Source organism: Chinchilla lanigera, unplaced genomic scaffold, assembly GCF_000276665.1.
Source record: "Chinchilla lanigera isolate Chin_1 unplaced genomic scaffold, ChiLan1.0 scaffold00119, whole genome shotgun sequence".
Classification (NCBI taxonomy): domain Eukaryota; kingdom Metazoa; phylum Chordata; class Mammalia; order Rodentia; family Chinchillidae; genus Chinchilla; species Chinchilla lanigera.
The window spans coordinates 665,658-690,740 of NW_004955520.1; the positions used below are offsets into that span (position 1 = coordinate 665,658).

Genomic DNA, 25,083 nt, shown 5'->3' on the forward strand with positions numbered 1-25,083 from the left:
CTGTAACCCTTCATTATTATTGGACACCAAAGACAAGAAAAGCAAGACAGAGTACAAAAATGCAAAATTTCAACAGAAATGCCAATGTTTTTTTGTCTTAGTCCAAAAGGTGAAGTATTCTCTCCCTCTTCAGTGTTTTGATAAGTCTTTTAATCTGGGGGCAGCAAATCATGCAAGCAAAATCTGTCTCTGATGGGAGGTCGGACATCTTCATTCAGTTCTACAAGCTTCTCAAGAAATGGAATCAATTTTAGAAATTCATTGTCATTTTTATCCATAAACCAGGTTTCTATAAGGATTCTGTTAGAAAGCTGATACACAAAGGCTTGTGGTGAGTTGTCAATTATTATGGTTTTTGAAAGATCCCTTCCAAAGATATTTAAGTCCTTTATATAATTTCCTTGTACACAAACACAATGTTCTCGAAAAAGCCGGTGCCTGACCAGTTGCTTTTTAAGGTCTAGTATGTTTAGTAACTTGTCTGCACACACCTTCTTAGAAGCAGTAAAAAGAATGATCTCATACATCTGAGACATACACTCCAGGAATTCCCTGAAGAATGGTCTTAATCTCACATAAACCTGATATATCACATCTTGGAAAAGAACTGGAAAAGTAAGTGTTACATCTTCTAGCTCATTTAGAATACAATGCACTAGTGTTTCATCCAGATGTAAAACTAGGGAGAATTCTGGTTGCTTCTTGTTTTCAGTGGAAGAGCAGGTTTCCTATTTAGTTGTTCTTCTGTCAGTGGTGGAACATGTTTGATGAAATAATAGGGGTCAAATACTTCCCAGTCTTCTTCATAGGTGGCCTCTACATGGGTTGATGAATAACCACTCTCTGGATTTACTGGTGCTGTAAGGGGAGGGATGTCATGATTAACTGTTTCTTCTGCTTCTTCTAAACCATTATTTATCAATGGCCTCACTTGAACCACTTGATTTGAGTAAGCTGCTCCATTAGTTGATGCAGTAGTACTGGTAGTGATCTCATCTGCCTGCTCCATATCAAGTTGTTTTACTATCTCTTCAGCTTCTACTGCCTGTCCTGGAGAATCTGATCCTGATGTTCCATTTTTATTTGCTGGTGAAAAAAAGTTGAAGAGAGGAGAAAATATGGTCCGAAACAACACTGTCCTTGGAGGACTGCCAGAGGAAGGATTATCTTCTAACTTCCCATTTTGTTTTACATGTTGATTTGTCATTTCATAGCTACCAGCTTCACCATTTACTTGACCTTTCTGTCTTACTCGAAATATCTGTTTGTTAGGTTTTTCTCCTACTCTTGGTGTTGATGTGATCAAATTATTATATCACATTTAATTCTACTTCATTTCAAAGGATTTTCTCTCTCTTCCTTGGGTGTCCTTCTTCAGCGAATTTTTTAATTGAAGACAGTAAGCTGGTCTCATTCTTCGGTGGTTTTTCTCTTCGTGCAGGCAGGCCATCATCAACCTCTGAATATTTCCTTTTGCTCTGGCAGTATGTTGTATTTGGATTGGATTTGATTGCTGAGAAGCTTTTTGTGCTCTCAGCCTCATTTTTTATGGATGCACATGTAAAACTCACTATGAGTACAGAAAAGTGTCCTCAGGCTCCAGTGATGATCCCGAATGCGCCATGTGGGGTGTCCTTCCCGCTTAGCCCACAGCAGCAACAGAACCAGCTCCTTCAGCCAGTCGCCATTTCCCACCTACCGACCTGCTGCACTGCACAGGCAGGGGATAGCTATAATATTTTATTAACGGCTATTGTGAAAGATATAGTGACATTAAAATTTGAAAATGCTGGGAAGGAAGTATGTATTCTTTTGTGATCAACTTTAACTTATTGGTATAAAATAACCTGTTATGTTTGTTCTAAGCCTCAAGGTAACCACAAAAAGATTTTTTCTAGAAAATTATCTATGACCCCATCTAAGCTGTATTAGACAGTTATGTAAATATTTTCTGCTAGATTAGACTCTAGGAATGCAAGTCCACCATTATATGCCAAGGGCCTAACACAATGTCTAGCATACCATCAAGGTTTAATAAATATTTGGTATCAGAAATAAAGAATGACTAACTAGTAGCTATTATAAATTCATATGCTTAAGCATATTTGAGTACAACTGAGGATTCTTGTGTAGACATGTTTGTTATACTAGGACCCATAATCATCTGAGAAACTTAGATGTGTGATAGGCATGAATAATCAATGAAGGAGGCTATTTTTGAGTGCTCCTGGATTTTCATACTTTCAAAGCTCTAGAGTCTCCACAGTTCCAAATTGTTTTTAGAGATAATCTGTCCTCCAAAAATCTTTCCTTAAAAAAGCCCTAATACACAGTGAATCCTCAGTATGCATTTGTATTGGGAGATTTATCTGAAATACTCCATAACTTGACACAGTTTACTGTCTAGTGGATAAAAACAACAAATGATATCACACCAGGGAGTGATGCATGTTATAATGACAAAACAGGGAAAAAAGATATGTGGAAGTGATACGAAATACAATTTTAGATACTGTGGTCAGAGAAAGTTTTTTTGAGGAAGTGATATAAAAACAAAAAAGACAAACAAATGTAACAACATTATACTGGCATTTCCCTAGGATAATATTTATGTATATTTTTGAGTGCATATGTTAAAATTATAATCTAACGTTAAATGTTCTTATGTAAGAGGAATTTTCAAAGTACTTACTTCCAGTAGGCTTGTATTTTTTTCCTGAGTTATAGATTCCAAGAGATCCTGGCTCATACGTATGATGTTATCAACATATGGTAAGCATTCTGACTGATAATCAGAACTCTTCACATTGAAAATGCCAATGCGTTTCTCAATAGCCATAGTCACAATATGTCCAAAGTATTTTTTGAATTTATACAGTATAATATTAAACTGTGCTGAACTTAATTCTCCCATAGATGATATATTCATGCTTATGGTTTTGGCCTTCTCTACCATGGTACAATACTTTAGAAACTTGCAGCTGTAACTATTAACAAGGCTCATCGAATTGCCAATAACAGTCAGGAGACTTACAATCTGCAAATAAAAATATTAGAAAATTTGGAAGAATGAAAAAAGTATGGCCTAATATGCTGATAGTTTCTATTAAGATAAAGTAATAGTCTTATGTGGCATTCATTTTGTTCAGAACCTCTATTAAATACCAAATATGTTGGAAACATAAGATTGTAAAAAAATTAATGATTTTCTGATCCTTGGCTTTTAAATCCTACTGGGCTCTTTAAATTTGTAATTAATGTGCTATTTTGAACCATATCCTATAGAAACCAATTATTTATTTTTCCTTATTTCTCACCCTGTGTACACTGTCCTAAGCAAGGGTAGTTCCATATAGTTGGCTTCTACACATGGCCCTAGGGAAGGCCAGTCCCACATACTCTGTGATCTCATCCAGTTTCCAACACAACTAATTTAGATAGGTTTAAACCCTGACCCAAGCTGAGCCAATTAGGTTCTCTTGTGAATTTGGACAAAAATATCCATAGTAATGGAGGAGTTGGGGATGGCAAGTCAATATACTGACAACCCTAAAAGAGAAAGTTGATTATATGGAAGTTGGAGAAAATGCACTGTGGTGAGCAGGGATGACCTATTATGGAGAAGACAAATGGAGAGGTAACCTAAAAATGATTCTCCCATTACCGTGAATTGTGATACTCCTAATTGTTTAATAAAGCCCTTTCATGCAAGAATTTCTGCTCCTTAAACCAAATGGGTTTCTGCTCCTTAAACCAAACATTTCCTAAGACATACTTTTAAAAAACTTACTTTATTTTGGTAGGCAGGATCCATTTCAAAAAGGATCTGACAATCTGGCCATCTAGTCTGCTTCTTATATTTTATTATACTTCCTATATTATTAGATAAATCCATGACTGGAACAGAACCAATAAAGACAGACAGGCGAGGATCTTGGTGAAGGGGAGTAATTGTAGCTAAAATACATAATTCAAAAGTTAGTATTTGCAGAAGTACTATTGAAAGCAATACTTTAATGGTATCTATGACATCGAGAAGTATTGAAGACCAAGGCTGATTTATTAGGAGGGTTAGACAATATTCCATACTGATAGATGGAATTTAAAGATAAGTTTAAAACTTTGGATTTAACATTAGAAATAGAAGAGCAATTCATAAATAACTAGACAGTGGTGGAAAGAGTCATTCAGCTAACCATTACTTGCAATGTATCTGCTATGTGGAAATGTATTACTATACAAACACAAATATTAGAAGACACAGAATTATTATTAAGGAATTCTTAGTCTAGCTAGAAAATTAGATGTCCATAAGCAAAAGAAAAACATCTTGACCTACACTTAGTACCTTATACAAAAATTAAGTCAAAGTGAACCCTACACCTAAATATAAAACATTTTACAGAAGACCTATGAGTCTTCTTGGATAAAATCATTGTGGACACTCAGGCAGAGTTTTTAGATACAAAGCAAAAATACAATCCATAGAAGAAAACTGGTGAGGTATCAAAGTTAAGTGGGTGAGCTCCATGACAGAGAATGAGATGATAAAGCCCAGGCCAGGAGAAAATGTTTGCAAGTCATATATCTGATAGAGGACTTGATCCAGACATCTCTCACAACACAGTACAAAGGAGACTATCATTCCAATTTTTAAAAAATAGGTGAAGCAAGTCTAATGACACATTTGACCAAAGAAGATGGCAAATTAGGATAAGAAAAGGTACTAGTGAAATACAAATTACCACAGTGAGATATCACTACATACCTAGTAGAATGCTTAAAATTAAAAAGAAAATATGACCCCAAGTTCTGTCAAGGATGTGTAGAAACTAGATTGCTCTGTTGCTGACAGAGATGCAAAATACTCTACCACTTTGCAAAACCAGTGTAGCGAGTTTCATAAAATTAAACATATACCTACCACTTGATCCAAAATTCTCACCCCTAACAAATCAGATCTAAATGGAAAGGCAATCTGTGGTACACCCAGAAAATAAAATAAAACTCAACAATAAAAGGAGAGTTTCAATTCACATAAAAACATGGATTAAATGTATATGCATTTTTCTAAGTGAAAGAAGCCAGATTCAAAGGCTAAATACCCATTTATATGACACTGTGGAAAAAAGAAAATAAAAGGAACAGAACACAGATCAATGGCTGCCGGAGGTGAAGGCACAACCATGCAAGGAGTGTGCAGGGGATTTAGGAGTGACAGCTATCTTGTTTGAAACTGTGATGGCAAATACATTAACTCTGCATTTTTCAAAACTCATAAAATCACATACACAAAGAGTAGGTTTTATTGTATAAAATTTTTAAAAAATCAGCATGTTGGAAGAACCCACAGTGGAATACAGGTTTTCACAAATTTATCTGACTGTGTTACCAATGAATTAATCACCTCACTGAAGATGGTGGGAAAGAAAGTTGACCCATGTAACTTTGGAAAACAGTACTTGGAATGGAAACTGCAAGGTTGGAAAAAAACTACTGTACCCAAACTGTACTTTAGATAAAATGGAGCTTCTCACAGACACTGAAACAGCAATACAGTGCTTGAGTCACTTTTCAGGCATAACAAGTAACGATCATGTTGATTATATGCACCAGATTTCTCCAGTTAAAAGGAGCTGCAGAAAGGAGAGCCTGGAATGAACCTTGAGGTGCAGGACTCAGGTCAGGTCTATCAGTATGAACAGTATTACAACAAAAGAGAAAGATGGGTGAAATTTTCAGTGGAAACAAGATCTTTGTAATCTGTTCAAATTTATTAATTATGAGGGAAAATACAGTAGCTTTATAGTGGTGGAACCTAGTACACACCACCTTAATCAAGTGGCCACAGTTAGCACGTCAGCATCCTATACACCTGAGATGATTCATTCAGAAGATCACATCCATGCGGTATTCTGCAAAAACACACCTCAAATTTATCAGAAGGTAACAACAGATTGTGCTATATCGATGGACAGTCTATAGAGTAAATTATCAGTTCTCTTTAAAGTCTCAAGATGATGAAAGGCAAGGGAAGAGTGAGGAACTGACAGACTAGAAAAGACTCAGGAGATGTAACTACTAAAGGCAACGTGTGATCCTGGACTGGATCCTGGGAACACAAACCAGGCATTAGTAAAACAGCCAAGAAAATCCAAATGAAAACCTTCATACTGTCCTACTAATGTTAATCCTTTACGGTTTTTTTATTATTTATTTATTCATTCATTTATTTATTTATTTATTTATTATTTCAGACAGGGTCTCACTATGTAGTGCAGGCTGGCCTTGAACTCATTTATGTAGACCAGGCTGTCCTCAAACTCAAAGCAGTCCTCCTGTCTCAGCCTCCCAAGTGCTGGGATTACAGGTGTGAGGCACCACACCCCGTTTAATACTTTAGTTTTGATAATTAATTATGGTTAGACTAAACATGTGAAGAGCATACAAGAATTCTGTATTATATTTACAACTTTAAAATTATAACAAAAACCTTTAGAAAATCAAAGGGTAAAAATATTTCATGACAGAGAAATGGAAATCATCAGATGTTCCAATACAGGAAATTTTAAGAGAAAAAAGAACACAGGGAGAGACTAATAAAAAGATTAGCTCTTAAAACTGGAAAGTTGCATTGAATTTTTAAGAAGATTAGTATAGAATAATACACATCATTTTTTTTTTTTTTTTTTTTTGTACCGGGAATCAAACTCAGGACCTTGCACTTGCCAGGCAGGTGCTTGTGCTGCTGAGCTATATCCCCGGCCGAGAATGATACACATCTAACTTTACTGTAGTAAATGGTTAACTCCAAGTGATAACTTACTGGGCAGAAGTAACAAGTTTACCCAAAGAAAAGCAAAGCTGACTTCTCCCTGTGAGTACTGAGAGCAGTGGAACAAATCTATAGACAAATCTGAGGAGAACAGGGAGGGGAGTATCTGAACAAGAGGCCACAGCAGTCTATCATGTCTATAAGGGTATAACATTGTAAGATCCAGCATCTCTGGATCTTAGCAGGAGATCCTTATCTAGCTGATGCACAAATAGACCATGCAAGAATGAGAACTTAGTGGTACTTCTTGATGTGTATGTTTCATCTTAATACAGTGCAAACTTTAAGTATGAGATTTCAAGTGACATGGTTGCATTTCAGCTAGTTTTTGAGACAAAAGCGTTTTAACAGGTACTGATAGTTACAAAGCATAGTGAACAGGACCAAACTGCTGGAGCTTGTAGAGAAGAAATCAAGTACGAGATTTGGGGCTAAACTGGAACAAGGGCCCTTTGAATTCAGCAAACTGTGGTCCTATGACTGAAGAACAAGGCAACATTTAAGGAACATCCAGGGGTCCTATTGTTTTAAAATTTTTGTAAAAGTTACTGAGAGAAAGGAATACATTCTTAGGTCAGGCTAGTAGTTGTCATACAATTTTAGATTGTGTACATACAGCTGGAAAAAATTATTTTAAAATCTACCTATGGTGGGGAAAATACCTTTGTTATGCTGTGATATGAGATACTATGTATTTGTTTTAATGTCATAAAATTCTGTAATGCATAATTGCAAAATTTCAAGCAGTTTTCTTAATTTTTATCTTATATACACTCTATGGCTATGTGTATAATTCACACATCATCACATAATTCCAGATTAACATTTTATTTTGATACTGGGAACTGAACTCAGGACCTTGCACTTGCCAGGCAGGCACTATGACACTGAGCTATATTCCCGGTCCCCAAATTAACATTTCTTGATCACAAACACAGAATTTAGGTTCTCCTAATAATCTACATCTGACACAGTTTTGGGTAAAAGTATCAGATGCTCATTGCACTTTACTTTTAAAATACTTACTTATATGCTTTTCAATATTTTCTACCATATTTTGAATTTTTATTGAAAACTCCAATCTGTTTGGATCCATAAAGAGATTTGTAGGGAATTCTGAATATCTAAGAGAAAAAATAAAGTATATTTCAGGAGAGTGTAGTAACTAACAAAATACAATTATTACTTGTAAGGAAAAAATGTTTCATACTTATCGTACATGTTTACATTCTCAAACTCAGTTGTGATTTCTGTGTCTATTTGAATCAATTGAAAGAGAAAGTTAAAAATTGATTAGTATTCATAACAGCTAAATTACAATGTCATATATGTTAGCGCTTTTCAAATACCTAAACTACAGAGGTCGTCAGAAAAGTACTATTTAATGAGTATACCCTGGCACCCAGATTTGAGAAAGAAGGTCTGAGATGGAATCCGAGAGTCTATTTGTTTTTTGTTTTGTGTTGTGTTTGCAGAACCTTCTGTAGTATGCCAGACAAGTGCTGTACCAATGAGCCATACATGCTGCTTAAGAGACAGCATTTTTAGCAAACATTCTGGATGGTATTCCTTAGGTCCCTCTTAATGACAGAGTATATGTATTGCGATGATCATTAAGAATGGTGATTCTATTCATTTGTGCCACAAGTGATCTCTAAGTTCCTTCCTCACTTTTAGCATGGTTTATCTTAAACTTTATAATAATAATAATATATAAATTGAAAGTATACAAATTATTATAACTTCCACTCCTTATTTTCCAGCTGTTATTTTCTTTTTTGTTTTGTTTTGTTTTTTCTGGTACAAGGAATTGAACTCATGACCTTGCGCTTGCCAGGCAGGTGCTGTGCCACTGAGCTAAATCCCCAGCTCCTCCCTTCATTTTTAAAAAAAAAATTTTGAAGATAAAAGAACAAGAACATACTAGCAAACACACATACATTTACAAACTAACACAAGAACAGTACAAGCAATACGGAATTTCAGACAAAGTGATAGGAAATTAAAAGTGGCTATTGTATTACATACATATTGATATCCCCAAATTGGTTACTCAGGTAAACAAATATGGACATGTAAGACTGATCAAACAACTAAACATTAACTGTCCCTTTCAATAGAGCAATAGAAGTCAGTAGTACAACTATGTTAGCTATCTTTTGTGTACATATATAATTTTCCCCTTCTTTCTTTTCTCTTTTCCCTCATCCCAGTCGTTCCTTAGTTTTGAGCAATTTCCTTTCATTTCACATTATCTATCATACCTAATTTTTATTCACTCTTTCAGGTTTTTACACTAGTGAGACAATATGGTGTTTACACATGTGGGTCTGATTTATTTCACTTAGGAGTATGGTCTCTTGTGTCCATTTACCTATAAAAGCCTCGTTTATCTTTCTTTATACCTGAGTAATATTCCATTGTATAAAAATGCATCTTTTTTATCCATTCCTCACTTGATGGGCATTTGGGTTACTTCCACAATTTAGCTATTACAAATTGTACTGCTATAAACATGAGTGCACATATATTGCTGTGATATGATGTTTTCAGTTCTTCTGGAAAATACCCAGAAGGGAAATAGCTGGATTGAATGGAACCTCTGGTCCTAGTTTGCTGAGGAATCTCCAAACTGATTTCCACAGTGATTTTACCAGTCTGCATTCCCACCAGCAGTGGAGAAGTGCTCCTATTTCTCCACAGCCTCACCAGCATTTGTTATTGGTTGATTTCTTTTTTTATTTTAAAATTAAAAGGAGGAAAACATTAACAGACAACCTTTTACAAAATAGCAAAAGAACAGCATAGACAATACAGAGTTACAAACAAAGTGGTAGGAAATTAACAATGCTTGCTGCATTACATATTGGTATCTTCAAAGTGGTTTCTCATGAAAACAGAGACATGCAATATTGATCAATCAAGGGCTCATTAACAGTTTCTTTCTACTGTCTTCTATTTCTTTCCTCCCTTCACTTTTTAATGGTCTCATTTGTCTTACCTGAAAGAATATCTTCAAGGTTTAAAATGAAATTTTTTGGTTTCTTGGCTTTGGGGAGTTCATATAAGCAACCTTTTTCAGGACTATTTTCTGACATTTTATCTTCACATGTCACACATTTTTCAGGATCCTGCTCAGGCTCATAAAAATTCTCTTCAAAATTTTCTGAAGAATCACTCTCAGAAGGAATTCTCAAGCGTAGATTTACTTCAAATATTGGTGCATATGATTTTCTCAAATTCTTCCCCACTTTAATCTTATTTAAAATCTAATTTAACAGATATGTTAGTGTGCCAATAACAATATATAATAGAATTCTTAATTAAGGGTAATAAACTTTAAATGGTAAATTATAACTATACTTACATGTTAAAATCAGCAAGTTAAATGCAAAATAAATGTCAAAAATTTGAGATAGGTGTTACTGTAGCTTTTTACAAAGGAAGTATGGGGGGGGGAGAAACTGTACTTATCATAAATCATAGTTTTAACTCCAAAAATTATTATTTGCCTACATAAATAATCTACATTTTCACAAAATATCTTACCTCATTAAAATCAATGTCTGTTTTTACTTCTGACTTTTGAATAGAAAAAGCACTTGTATTTGAGTTATTGAGTTCTTCATAATCACTTATCATATTTTCACTGAAAAAAAAGTCATCCTTGTGTGTTCTAGATTAAGAAATGGGAATAAAAAACAATCTTCTTAAAACCATATCTCTCATTAATCTTAAAATATGGTACAGTACTTCTATAATTCAACAACAACAAATACCCAGGTTAGAAATACATGAAGGATTGGACTGGACATTTCTCCAAAGATATACAAACAGTTAATAAGCACAAGATAAGATCCTTAACATCACTAACCATTCGGGGCAAACAAATCAAAACCACAATGGGATATCATTTCATTTCCACTAGGATGATTATTACTAAAAATAAAGAAAATAATGTTGGCAAAGATTATAAGCCTAGTACACTTCTGGTACAAGTTAAAATGATGCAGTCATTGTGGAGTAGGATGTAGGGATGTAGTAGGGAAGTTCCTTAAAGTTGCATGTGGAATTACCATGTGATGCAGCAACTGTGTTTCTAGGTATATTATCCAAGAACTGAAAATGGAACCCAACCAGATACTTACAAACCAGTGTTTGCAACAGCATTATTCATAATAGCCAAAAGATGAAAATAACCCAAATGTTCACTAACAAATGAACAAATATAACGTGCAGATTACCTGCAAGTAGAATATTATTTAATCTTAAACAAGAATGAAATTCTGATACATGCTTAAACATGAATGAACCTTGAAGATATCATGCTAAGTGAAATAAGCCAGACATAAAAAAGCAACTATTGTGTGATTTCACTTATATGAGCTAAATGGAATAGATAAATTCAGATACAAAAAGTATAGTACCATGGCTGGAGGTAGGGGATACGATGGAGTTACTGTTAATAGAGAGCTTCAGTTTAAGAAAAACATTTTGGAAGTGGATAGTAGTGATGGTTGCATGACACTGTGAAAGTAATTAATGCCAGTGAATTGTACACTCATATTTAAACAATGAATAAAAGTAGAAAGTCGCAGTACTCTGTAAGTCTTGAAGGAGAGAATAGAAAAGCACAGCATTTTATTGGAAAGCATTTTATAGAAATACTGTTCTAATCATGTGGTTAAGAAGATGGAGAAACCATAAACAAACTAAAACCGGTAACTCACTTGAGAGGGACTGCTGGGAGTGAAGAGACAAATCATTCTATGGTCAAACCTTCCTGAACATGTTCAGTCTGATCAAAAGACAAAAATCACCAAAAATGGGAAAATAGAGAAAGGGAAACAGAAAAACTAATAATAAAGTAAAATAAATAAAAAGTACAAAAGAAAAGCAAGGCATAATAGTATGTTAGTTTTTAATGAAATACAAACAACTATGAGACAGAAACTATCCGGTTCACTTAAAAATCAAAATCAAATCATGTTTTGCAGGATATATTCATCAAGACTGGCATTTATTCTTGTATGTCAGACTTCTGGGACTTTGACTGTGATGTGTCATGGAGAGGGTCTTTTCTGATCTTGGCTATTTGGGGTTCTATATGTCTCACTTAACCTGTGTTAAGTTCTTTTCCCATATTTGGAAAGTTTTCTGATATTATTTCTATAAACGGGTATGCTGTCTTCTGATTTTTCACTGATTCCAAATAATCTTAGTCTTGCACCATCTAGCAGCTGTTGGACCCATTTTTCATATTCTCTTGTTGTTCTTAAGGTTTTACTCATTAATTGGTCACTGACCACAGCCCTGTCTGCTGTCCTCACATTGGTCATTTCTGTCGCCCATACTTTTGATAGAATTTTTAATTACCTAAATTTCTGTTTGGTACCTTTTTGTGGATTCTAATTCTTTTCTGTGCTGCTCATTCATGTTTATATGTTTTGTTTAGTTCACTTAGGTTTTTATTTGTGTTTTCTGTAGACTCACCGATTTTTTTGTTTATTAGGCCTATTACCTGTTTCGTTTTATCTTCTATGATATTGCCAAGAACCTTATTAATCTGTTTTGTTATCTCCTTTGTTATCCTTCTGAATAATTCAGCTGTGTGGCTTTTGTTTTCCTCCCCTGAGATGCTCCAGGGATCACTTTGGGGGAGTAGGGAGTTTTTGGAGGCATTTTGTTGCTTTTTCTTCTCATGTTTCTGTCTGTCTGTTTTTTGTGCTGAGGTTGGTGGAATACAGTTGAAAGCTTTGTTTTGAATATGGAGACCTCTTTGGTTAATATCTACTTTTCAGCATTGCCTGTCCCTGGGAACAGTTTAACTGCTGGCCTTTGCCACTGTCCCAGGATCCAACCACCTCCCTCCATTTGGGAGGAGAAGTTGCAATATATTTGGCCTAGTACCCAGTTTTCCAGAAATAGACCACAGTATTATTCATGACAATAGTGACACTAAGGTAATCCAGATATTGGCATTCAATGAAAACCAATAATAGCAACAACTCTGTCACCTTTGCTAAACTAATAATATTAACAAAAATAATAGCATCAAAAATTTTAAGAACCAATAATGTGCTACCCTTAACCACAGAAAAGAGATCTGTAACTATTGTATAAACACTAAGACTAACCAAATGTTGACCTACAGTAACTATCTACTAAATAGAAATTGACCCCCACTAAAACTAAAACAGTATTCAAGAGTAATAGCATAGTGTTAACCACTTATCAGTCTAGTTATTTAAATACAGGATGACCAAAAATTGGATTTTTTCCATTAATTTTTATAACAAGAAATATAAAAACTATAATTTAGTCAAATTTATTCAATAATTTTTTGTGTATGGTATATCTTAGAACATTAAATACACAATGTAATACTCAAAAATAGGCACTATAACTCGTAAACATAATTAAGATCAGTAAATTCTGGGATGATCATGCATGCTAACAGCCCCCAAGATGACTTAGCACGCTGTCTATCACTCAGTCAGTCACACCTGGCGATTCAGTGGGAGGTACCTAAAGCAGAGACGTCTGCCCTCTAAATTCTAAAAGCCTCAGTTATTGGCCTCCCCTTTTTTGTTGCTATTGCTACTTTGACCTTTGTGCAATGCTTTTCTGTCACCCTGGCACATTTCTTTGTCTGTGTTACACCTTTGTTCACATGATCTTCAATAAACACTGCTACTTACTACTTACTACTGGATATATGCTTGGCAATTCTCTCCTCACACAAGAACTTGGACTATTATTGGCCCATTCAACTGTAATATCCCCAGGCATTGTCCTTGTCCAGGATTAGGTTGGTCAGTTACACTACACCTCTGCTGCCCCATGCCAAGGGGAATCAAAACAAAGCTGGCTTGGAGTTGGTGGATGGTCGTACCATGGGCTGGCAGCCTGGCACTGTGTCATTCCCATCACAGGATGAAGGCCTGGGACTGTACTGTCCCCAGTTGTTTTCTTTTAGGGCTGGAAAAACTTCACACCAAGCTCTCCTGGCTTTGAGGTTTGGTGTTGAGAAATATGCTATTATTCTGTTTCTTGCCTTTATAAGTTACTTGGTATTTTCTCCAATAGCTTTTAGTATTCTTTCTTTGTGCTGAATTTTTGGGATTTTGACTATGTGTCATGGTGAAGTTTATTTCTGACTGGCTATTTGTGGTTTTGTATGCCTTTTACCTGGACACTGAATTCTTTTCCTCAATTGGAAACGTTTGTGTTACAATTTTGGTGAATATATTTTTTATAACTTGGGTGTTATGTTCTAATCTTTCCTTAAAGCCTACAATTCCAAGGGGTTATTTTGTTTTCTGTTTTGGGGGTTTTTAAAATTCATTATCCAGTAGCTGTTGAATCTAGCTTCCATAGTGTTTTACTATTTCAGGTTATCACTCAGTGCATGATCCCCAAACAGCCTTGTTTTGTAGTTCTGACATTCTCTCCTAACAATGATCACTCCTGTTGCCCATACTTTCAATGAATTTTTAAAGTCCTGGATTTCTGCTTGGATTCATAATCTCTAATTCTTTATTAACATGGTCACTCATATCTGGTGTTGTACTGGTTAATTCAATCCGCCTTTTGTCCATGTCTTCTTTAAGTTTGGTGAATATCTTCTTCTTTAAATCCTTGGTCTGTTTATTTACGTCCCCTTGAGCAATGCCATTAGACACATAAAAGACAAAATCACAAGAGACACTGCCACTGTAGAGAGGATTAGAAGAAACTACTTTGTAAACTTATATTCCAATAAATCAGAAAATCAGGAAGAAATAGATAAATTCCTAAACACATATGAATTACCACAACTGAGCCAAGAAGATATAAAAACCTTGAACAGATCAATAAGAAGCAATGAAATAGAGACAGTAATAAAAATCCTGCCAATTAATATAAGTCTGGAACCCAATGCAGTCATTGCTGAATTTTACCAGACCTTCAGAGAAGAACTATGGTTATTAATCTTTTAATTCTTCCATGAAACTGAAACTGAAGGAACACTGCTAAACTTATTCTTTGAATCTAGCATTACCCTGATACCAGAACTAGAAAAGGACTTAACAATAAAAGAAAACTACAATTTCTTTGATGAACACAGATGCAAAAATCCTCAAAAGATTCACAAATAGAATGCAACAAGTCATTAAAAAGATTGTACATCATGATCAAGCTGGCTTCACCCTAGAGGTGCAAGGATGGTTCAACATATGTAAATCAATCAATGTAATATACCACATAAACAGAAGTAAGGATAGAAACACATGATCATCGCTACAGACACATAAAAAGGCTTTGACAAATCCAACATTCCTTCATGATAAAACCATAATGAAAAGGTGTATAAAATAGCATTACCTCAAACTGATAAAAGCCATTTATGGCAAACCCACTTTCAACACCATAATAAATGAGTAAAAAGTGAAAGCTTTCCCTCTAAAATCAGGAACAAGACAAGAATGCCAGCTCTCACCATTCCTGTTCAATATAGTACTTGAAACTTTAGCCAAAGCAATCAAGGAAGAGAAACAAAAGGGATTTTAGCAAGAAGGGAAGAACTCAAACTATCTCTTTGCAGATGACAAGATTCTTTATATAAGTTCCAAAATCTGCACCAGAAAACTCTTAGAACGAATAGACAAATTCATCAAAATGTCAGGATACAAAATAAGCACACAAAAATCAATAGTGCTCCTGTACACCAACAATGAACCCACTGAGAAAGAAAGCAGGAAAACAGTTCCACTCACAATAGGTTAAAAAATATTAAAGACCTAGGAGTCAACCTAATGAAGGAGTTGAAGGGGTTCTATAATGAAAATTTACAGAACTCTGAATAAAAAAACTGAAGAGGACATTAGAAAATAGGAAGACATCCCTTGTTGTTAGATGAGAAAAATTATTATCATGAAAAGTGGCAATATTACCAGAACCAATCTATAAATTCAATGCAACCCTTGTGAAAGTACCTACAACATTCTTCACATAATTAGAAAAACAATCTTAGAATTCATATGGAATCAGAAAGGATCCAGAATAGGTAAAATATTCCTAAGCAAAACCAAAAACAAAACGAAAACACTGTAGGCATCACAATACAGTAGTACCTCGGTTCATGAACATTTTGCAGACAATTTGGTTTGCAAAGAGAAGTATCTAGCAAAATTTTGTTTCTGTTTGTGAACTCTGCATCAGGTGACAAACAGGACCACAGCCATCTTTCCTGCATGAATACAAATGTGGCCAGTTTTTCCAGAATTGTGGAATGAAGTAAATTCATGAACTGAGGTAGTATTGTAGTTATACTACAAATCACATAATACTACAAATCTATAGTAACAAAACATGTTACTGGCACAAAAACAGACATGTAGACCATTTTTTTTTTAATTTTAAAGAGTAAAAGAAGGATAACATAATAATAAGGGGGGCTTACCAAATTAGACACAAAGTGGTAGGAAATTATCAATGGTTATTGTTTTACATATTGTTATCTACAAGATAGTTTCTCAGGAAAACAAATACACAAATAATAGTGAGTTACAGACAAAAGAGGTAAGAGATTATCAATAGTTGTTGTACTATACTTTGGTATCTTCAAAGTGGCTTCTAAAGAAAATAAATAGAGCTATACATGAGTGACCAATTGAATAATCATTCACTATTCTCAATGGTTGTTCTAGGAAACATAATAATAAACATACATCCATTTATGGAATAGGATAGGAACAATACAAACATTACAGAGTTATGGATAGATTAGTAGGAAAATATCAGTGGCTGTTGTAATACATGGTGGTATCTTCAAAGTGGTTTCTCAGGAAGACAGAGATACGCAAGAAGGATCTAACAAGTAGTTACAGCCTAAGGGTTGTCAAAAATCAAGTAAGCTGTCTGGGGTGAAAGCCATTTTTTGTAGCATTTTCTCTCCAGCCTCCCATCACATTGGGACCCCACAACCAGTTAGTGTCCTCTCCCCAGCTGTCAGCACAGGCAGCAGGAATCCTGCTGCAGACTTCTCCGGAGCTCCACCACAGCCTGTACTGTCAGGGGAAGAATGGCTTCCAGGGAGTCTCTGCAGGTATTGTGCAAGGTCTTCCTGGTTTACAGCTTCTGAGTTGCTCTCATGACCCCAGTCCACAGGACCTCTGACTCCTCGGACTTAGTCTGCATTCTCATGTTCTCCAAGTCCTTGTTCAGCAGCTGCTCCTCCGCTGGCTCTGGACCTTTCTGGTTCTCAATGGCAGGAGCAAGAGTGGCCCATTGTATGGCATGTATTCCCAGGGTTTTTTCCATGTTTGAATGATTCACACATGTCCATGGGTGGGCATCTGCAGCCGGTGCATGGTGGGCCAATTGTGTCATTGTTTCTCTGTGTCATGGTGGTTCTCAATTGAGCGGCGGTGGTAGGCCTGAGGGCCAGTGTGCAACAGTGCTCGCCGCCACATAGCTCCCCCTGCACCGGGGGCCCTCCTTCTGGGGGCCTACGAGGCAGGGAGTGAGCTGGTCCGAAGACCAGCGCTCCCTACCCGTGGCTCATGTAGACCAATTTAATAGAAAAGAAGATACAGGAACAATACCATGTACTTACAGTCATCTTGGCAAAGAACCAAAAACACACTTTGGAGAATACACTTGCAAAATGTTGAAACTAGATCCCTAAGTCTTGCCCTGTACTAAAATAAAGTCAAGATAAATCAAAGCTCTAGATATAAAAACAGAAATTTTGAAACTGCTGGAAGACACTTTGCACAGACTAAGATTTCCCTGAAGAGAACTCCAATAGCACAAACAAAAACAGCATGAGCAATCTTCCATTCTTACATCTGGTAATCTGAGCAATGTAGTTGAGGACAGTGATATGTGATGTAACAACCACTGCTGATACGTATTATTTTGTCTTGAGACCCTGTATCACTTTGAATGTTCTTGCTTTGCTTTGTTTATGTTCGTGATACTAGTATACTGCTACTGTTCTATTTTTTTTTTGTTTCTCATTTACTACTCTCTTTAAAATAAAATTTTAAAAAAGCTTTTCCACATCAAAGGAACAATAAGAAGAGTGAAGAGATAACCTACAGAACAGAAGAAAAATCTCTGTTAGCTACTCTTCTGATAAAAAAGTAAGAAGAATTAAAAAATATTACCTAGCTTCAAACACCAAATGACTCAGTCAAAAATGGGCAAATGAACTGAACAGATACTTCTCAAAAGAAGTAAAATGTCCAATAATATATTTTTTAAATGTTCAACACCTTTGGCCATTAGGGAAATATAAATCAAAACTACACTGAGATTCCATCTCACCCCAGCCAGAGTGACCATCATCAAAAACACAGATGACAGTGAATTCTGGCAAAGATGCAGGAAGAAGAGAATCCTGCTACATTGGTTGTAAGACTGTAAACTAGTGAAACCACTATGGGAATCATTAGAAATTTCTCAAAAAATTAAAAATAGAAATCCTGTTTGACCCACCTCTACCACTCTTTGGTATATTCCCAGAAAAATTAAATATATCATACTATAGTGGTGCATGCATAGCCTTTTTATAGCAGAATGATTCACAGCAGTTAAGCTCTGGAAAGAACCTAGATGCCCTCCAACAGAAAAATGGATACAGAAAATGTACACAAAAATGTAATATATATGTATAGAAATGTTTTATAGGTATGAGTACTATTCATCCATAAAGAAGAATAAAATCATGTCATTTGCAGTGAAATGTACAGAATTGAGGACCACTATCTTAAGCTAAATAAGCCAGACTCAGAAAGCTAAATATCCACTGTGTTCTCTTGTATGAGGAAGCTAAAATATAAATTAGTAAAAAAATAAATAAATAAGATAGAAAACAAGAAGGTGGATTCTTGGAGATAGAGGGATCAAGGGAATTTGGAAGGAAAAAAAAGGGTAACAATAGAAAATGATCAAGATATTTTATATGTAAGTAGCAATTTTCCAAATGAACATCACTATAATGCCTATCAGGCATTTATTTTGTGTTTATTCTCAATGTCATGATGTAGGTGTCATTGTTTTCTCCATTTTATAGATGAGGAAAACTGAAGTATAAAAATTTACTTCACTTCTGTAAGTTAACAGCTACTCAAAGACACACAACAAGCCAGAGACAAAACAGAGATCCACATTTGGAATCATCTGAACCACAACCTATACACTTCAAGATACCAAGAAAAAAATACACAGAAGACATGATATGTCTAAAAATGAGCTGCAAAATAGTACACAAGGATTATGACACTAGGGAAAGGTATCAGAAATGTCTATGAGAAATTATACAAAAATGATAGGACACTGCATTTGAGTGACGCAATCAAGGGTGATTTTTGTTTTCCAAATTTTCTCTGAGAAGAATTAACTCTGTCAATATTTCCAATATCTTTTTAAAGATATATTTAGAACACACATTATAATGTGCTGTTCCTAAATGGTTGTGTTACTGCATAGGCTGAAATCCCAGCACTGGCTCAAACCAGCTATGAGGCCTAAGATAAGTGGTGTAAGCTTTGCAGATCAATAATAATTACACAAAAAGAATAGATTATTTTTAAAATGCTTTCAAATTTTTATGAAATTATGTATTTTCAGCAATAGTTGTGATATTGAAACTCTGATTTGACTAAAATGATACTGTCAAATTTTTTAGTTTGGACATAAAGTATTCCACCATTTCAATTAACATTTTCTGTCTGTTTCACAAGTTACAGTAGATAGATCCCATTGTAGAAAATAAAAATGTATTGTTTTTAACAATAGTATCTAAATAGAAGGTTGAAAAATTATTTTTGAATAATTGCTTCAGTACAGGAAATATTCAATGGATAGTTCTTGTAATTGACTCAAATTCCAATCAGTCTTCATGGCTCCTTGCAGGATCTTCCTCACATACCTATCTGTAAGAATAGCTTGGAGCTTGAAAGATACTGTACACCTCTACTTAGGGTTGCCAGGGTTAGCAAATAACAATACAGGATACCCAGTGATAGTTGAATTTCAGATACCTCCCAAATAATTTTAGTATAGGTGATTCTTGGGACATATTTATGTACAAAAATCACTCATTGTCTATCTGAAATTCAAATTCAGTGAACACCTTGTATTTTACATGGTAACCAGATCTATGCAGAATTGTGAGGAAAAAATTGGGAAATTTTCTTAAATTTTATGGACAATATTAAAGTACTACCGAATAATAAGTTCACTTAATTGCAAAAATGAATACAAATACTCTGCTACAAGAAGGACTACTGGATATTTCCTCCACAAGTAGCAATACATTATGAAATTATGATCATAAACTTCTCTTAGTAGTCAAAAAGGGTGATTTACCTGATCAGATTTTCATTCTTTTTTTCCATTGAAAATGGCATGTTAGCAGAACCATTGAATAATTCCAAAAGTAGTGTGACTGCAGTGTTCATTAGCTGACGGATGAGTTCTTGAAATATGTAGTCAACTAGCATGAGAAACCTGGAAATTGTTTCCAACAAACACCGATATTTAGGCAGTTTGAAATGTGTTTTCTCATTTTCAGGCAGCTTTGACTCAAAATACTCTTTAACATCTTTCTTTTCCGCAACCTAGTTTAAGAAGTAATGGTGGAACATGCGGATTGCTCGTGTTAGTACAGTATTGTTATAGCCTGAGCTTAAACTTTATCAAAACTTTCATTAAAATTTTACTTCATGTTTATACTGTATTCAAACATTAGACCAAAAGAGAGAAATTTATGTGTCCTGAAGCTTATGAAGTTTGGTGTCTCACAAGCAGGTAAGTTTAGAAGCCAAACAAGAAAGATGATACTACTAAGTATCTATGTGTTCCTACATAGAAGGACCTTCTCCAATAGCAGATAAGGTAAGAATGTTTGAGAACAATGTTCATTATCTTAGTGAATCTTCTTCATAAACTCTTTGTGAAGTTTTGTTTCACTTAGTTATATTTCTCCTGAGCAGTGGGCTTTCCTTTATCTTATAAACACCCTGAACTTTGCAATTGACCACATTTCCCCCTACATGCCAGTTCAAATTAGTTTTTTAGGATCTTGAACTTGTGTATATATAAATATGCATATTTATGTGCTCCTACATATATATATGTAGATATATACCCTGTATATATATTCTTTGTATTTTGTGTTGCAACTAGAGAAGTTCCTGCACATAGTAAATAGATAGTCCTAGGAAGTTTGTTAGTTAGCCACCTTTGTCTTCTGCTCCCCATTTCCAACACTTATTTCCAGACATAAAATCTGAAGCAATTCTTCAGTTAATATATAGCAACCAAGAGAATATAATTCAAGAATTACCTTTAAAAGTGTACTTTTTATCTTTGAAATTGCTTTATCCCTGATATCCTCAAGCTGCTTTAATGCCTGAGTAGCTTGCTGTAACTGTTCTTCACAAAATTCATCTAGGGAATATGTTCGAAATCTATCCAGCTAATTAAATGATAGCAAATTCTGAGTGTTGGAAAGCAAAGCTCATAAACAACAACAACAAAGACAGAAGATATTTATGCAACTTTTCAAGTCATAAAGAAGAACATGGTATATAATTTCCGCTTTATGTGCTTTACACTTTATGTTCTATATGCCTTTATATATTCTTCAAATTTAAATACCATAGTTAAATCTAAATATTGGTTAAAAAACCAGAAAAAATACAATAGTATTTTAAGTCATGGCAGATTATCTGAAACAGAAAAATTTTAAAGTTAAGGTGTTTTTCAATATCTATGAACTTGGAGAACTCGCCGAAATCATTTTTACTTTTCAATTCCCAATTATTTGTCAAAAACAAGATATTAAGTGCAGGATAAAGAGGTTAAAATTAAATAATAGAAATAAGGCAAATTTTAGTTGGCATTTTACCAAATACCAGCAAGGGGAAATTTCCGCCAGCTATTCTATCCATTCCTGTCTGGTCCTGCATGCATGCCATCCTTCCTCCTCAGAACATTTTCTTATTTTTCCTACACTGTTTCTTGCCACAGTATATTTTCATCAATAAACATGCAGACCACTTTATCCCCAGATGCACTGTAACTATCAATAAATCTGTGCTCAAACTCTAAGCAAACAGAGTAAAGAGCGTTATTCTGACCTTGGCATTTGGCTTTACTCTTGGATCTCTCCCTCTTCTGGTCCCACATCTCATCACCAGGTCCTCAGTGTTTCAGCAAGCAAAGTCTCAGAAATCTCCTTTCATTTCTGTCCTCACTGCTACGGTCCTAGTTGAAGGCCTTATTCTCATGTTGGTTATTTTAGTAGTACACGAATTCTTTAGCCCTAGTATCTTTCCACTTAAGAGTTTTTCAATGAATCAGCATCACAGTAGTTTTCCTCAAATACCATGCTTAGAAACTTTCAGCAGCTGTTTTGAGGAGCAATTCTCAGGACTTTCCTGACCTAAGAATCATAGGAGAGACTTGCTAATCCTGTAGACTACCAGCACCACTTACTGCCTTCTCCAGGGAAAAGGATGGGACACAAATATCTACAATTTCACCAAGACCCAAAATACTTCCTAGTAAAACCAACTGTTTACTCTTTGAAGAAGAGACATTATCTATTTGGCCTCATTCTGTGTGCATGCTTGAGTGATGGCCTCTCCAGAACTCAGTTCAGACACCGGCAGGTGAGGGTGTAGTCTGATGGCAACATGTGTGTTGAGGTAGGGCCTTCAGGAGCTTCCATTCTCACATTTACAGCTTAGCTACCTCCTCCTTGGCTCCTCATGGCCAGTCTTCCTCACAGTGTGCACCCTGGGGATGCAAGCCTTCTAGGACCAGCTCTGAACTGGGAATCTGCTGCCCTCCAGCTGAGCCTGCTCCCTGCCCGCTGCCAGTCACAGAGGCTCCTGGTCTTGCACACTGCTATCCTCACAGCCCCACAGGAGTGCCCAACACCTTGGGGAGGAGCCCATCCCATTTCCCCTTATTCTATTATTCTTGGCCTGCCAGTGATGATCCAACCTGCCTTCTAATCAAACTTATTGAATAGCTTATTCACATTTAAATTCCTTACTTCTTTTGTCAAAGTCAGGATCCCAAATAAAGAGAAGCCTTGCTTTCTCTGAATTTCTGCAGCATGGCTACAGTTTTAATAGTGATACTGACAGGAAACACTCCTTGGCTTGTATTTTCCTAATTCATTAGCTAGAATGATTACCAAAGCAAGGAACTACCTCTAGGATTTACCATTTTTAGACATAAAGAATTATTTTTTCTGATACAAGCAGATTGACAATAGAAGGTTTTTTATTCATTTTCTTCACACAATAATTTGCATATAATAGACAATCAACAAATAATTATATATTGGCTGACAAAGTTTATTCTCTTCCTCTTAATGTACTGGGCCAAAAGTTTCTAGTATAGTCCTAACATCTGTTCTCTGTCACTGTTGACATTTCATCCATCAGCAGCTGAGAAACAGACACAGAGACTTTCTAAAATTTCCTTTGTCTTCCCATTCATTAAGTTAAGGGATGCATACATCTTGTCGGCCTCTAATAAAACAATCTAATATGACAGCTCCCCAACTTGTTTATTTCTACATGAAAAGCATATCAAAAGTACTCCTCAGTGACTTAAGTTGAGTTCATTCTTTTGAAATATTAACAGTCTCAATATAGCTATATAAAATAATATTAATAGTCTCAATATAGCTATACTTTGTCTACAGTGGCTAATTCACCTTCCTTCATTAGGTTTTATTTATCTACTCAAAGAATACTGAACAATCATTATACTTAATGGATTCTAAAAATAAGATGTTAATTTACAATGTTGCTCTTAATTGCATGTGAGCTCTGTCAAATTTATAACTTGTCTAAGCCCCTTTCTATTTCTAAATCTAAGTGATTTCATCAATCTTAATTTTCAATGTCTCTCTCCCAGTCAGTGAAATAAAATCAGCTGGAATCTGTTTCAACTGTACACTAAACACTTAAGATTAGTTTTTCCTTCTAAAAACTTATTACATACAAATTTAACTAAATCATTCAATGAAGATGATCACCTTTTCTACAAAGCTGAAAAAGAAAAATTCATAAATTTAACAAAAATCTGAGTTTCAACTTATAGTAAGTCTTGACATGCAACACTGAGAAAAGAATAGCTGGTAACTATTAATAATGTACTAGAGATAATTATTTATAAATAACATTACGTATTTAGAGACACACTTGAAAATAATCTCATAGAATTAGGTCAAATAGAAATTCTTTCTAAGGAATATTGCAAACGATTAAGATTGACTTCTGAGGAAATCACATTCTGAGTAGCAATTTCAAAACACCAAAAGGAGAATTCCAAAGGAATTCTCCTGTGAATCCAGAAGTCTATACTTCTTTGTTCTAACAGATTTCTACATGCTAGCATTAGCTTGTAGAAGGTAACCCCACCTACCTTCACAAGAAATATAGCAGAGGAATTATCCACATGTTCATTATAACTACTGATATTAACAGCATCTTCACAGAGTCCTCTTATATAAAGCAAACAGGATTGAAATAACTCATCAGCCCAAAAGAGATGATCATATAAAAATGACCTGAAAGTTAAACATTTCCACATGTTTGTATCTCATTAAAAAATTTTAAAAAGGAATTCAGAGCTATCTAGCGTAGTTTAGTTCATATGCCTGTAATTAATATGTATTGCATTGGGCACAAATTGAATGATAACGATGCTTACATTTAGCTGATAATGTTGTAGGCAAGACTAGGCACTAGCTGTGTTGAGTGTGGATAGCAAAGTGATATTTTTCCATTACAATGCTGAATCCTAATTTAAAATATCAAGGAGTATTATCTAAAAGGGGGCATATATCCTCAATGTATTAAACTTATTAAATCTAACTGAATTTCTTCAATTTACCTCTAATTACAGGAAAAAGTCACTTGCATAAGTGACCATTTGGAGACAGGGTCTGAAATTTTCCAACCACCTAGAAGTTAAAATGGAAAAAAGATAGGCCCTTTTCTTTTCTCTGTCCTTTCTGCTAATTTAACCATGGTCATAAAGATAAGACATGCCACTGTTAACAACAATGGGAAATCACAGAAAGGAAGAACCAGAGGACAAAAGAACAGGCAGAAGAGAAGGGAGAACTGGAGAATTTGACCAAGTAAAGCAAAATGTAAGTCATATATCTCCATCTCAAGCATACAGGGCATGTTGGTGAGATGAGTTCCAGAGGGTTTAGGTGG

General features: G+C 35.1%; 1 protein-coding gene and 1 pseudogene across 16 annotated transcripts in view; both read right to left on the minus strand.

Moving 5' to 3' along the window:
- Positions 1 to 25,083, minus strand: part of Dnah14 (dynein, axonemal, heavy chain 14) — a 317,770-nt gene that overhangs the window by 247,617 nt on the left and 45,070 nt on the right. For 13 of the 16 annotated variants that reach the window (XM_013507036.1, XM_013507035.1, XM_013507040.1 and 10 more), the window contains 9 exons: positions 24,281 to 24,425; positions 21,177 to 21,308; positions 20,198 to 20,448; positions 10,385 to 10,511; positions 9,837 to 10,104; positions 8,046 to 8,091; positions 7,862 to 7,959; positions 3,791 to 3,957; positions 2,693 to 3,037 (listed from right to left, as the gene is read on the minus strand). In XM_013507036.1, coding sequence (XP_013362490.1) covers positions 2,693 to 3,037; positions 3,791 to 3,957; positions 7,862 to 7,959; positions 8,046 to 8,091; positions 9,837 to 10,104; positions 10,385 to 10,511; positions 20,198 to 20,448; positions 21,177 to 21,308; positions 24,281 to 24,425 — 1,579 coding nt within the window. Of the gene's footprint in view, positions 1 to 2,692; positions 3,038 to 3,790; positions 3,958 to 7,861; positions 7,960 to 8,045; positions 8,092 to 9,836; positions 10,105 to 10,384; positions 10,512 to 20,197; positions 20,449 to 21,176; positions 21,309 to 21,972; positions 22,226 to 24,280; positions 24,426 to 25,083 lie in introns of those variants that run through there. The other 3 variants (XM_013507034.1, XM_013507046.1, XM_013507038.1) reach the window with 3 other exon arrangements.
- LOC102005409 lies at positions 134 to 1,543 on the minus strand (annotated as a pseudogene).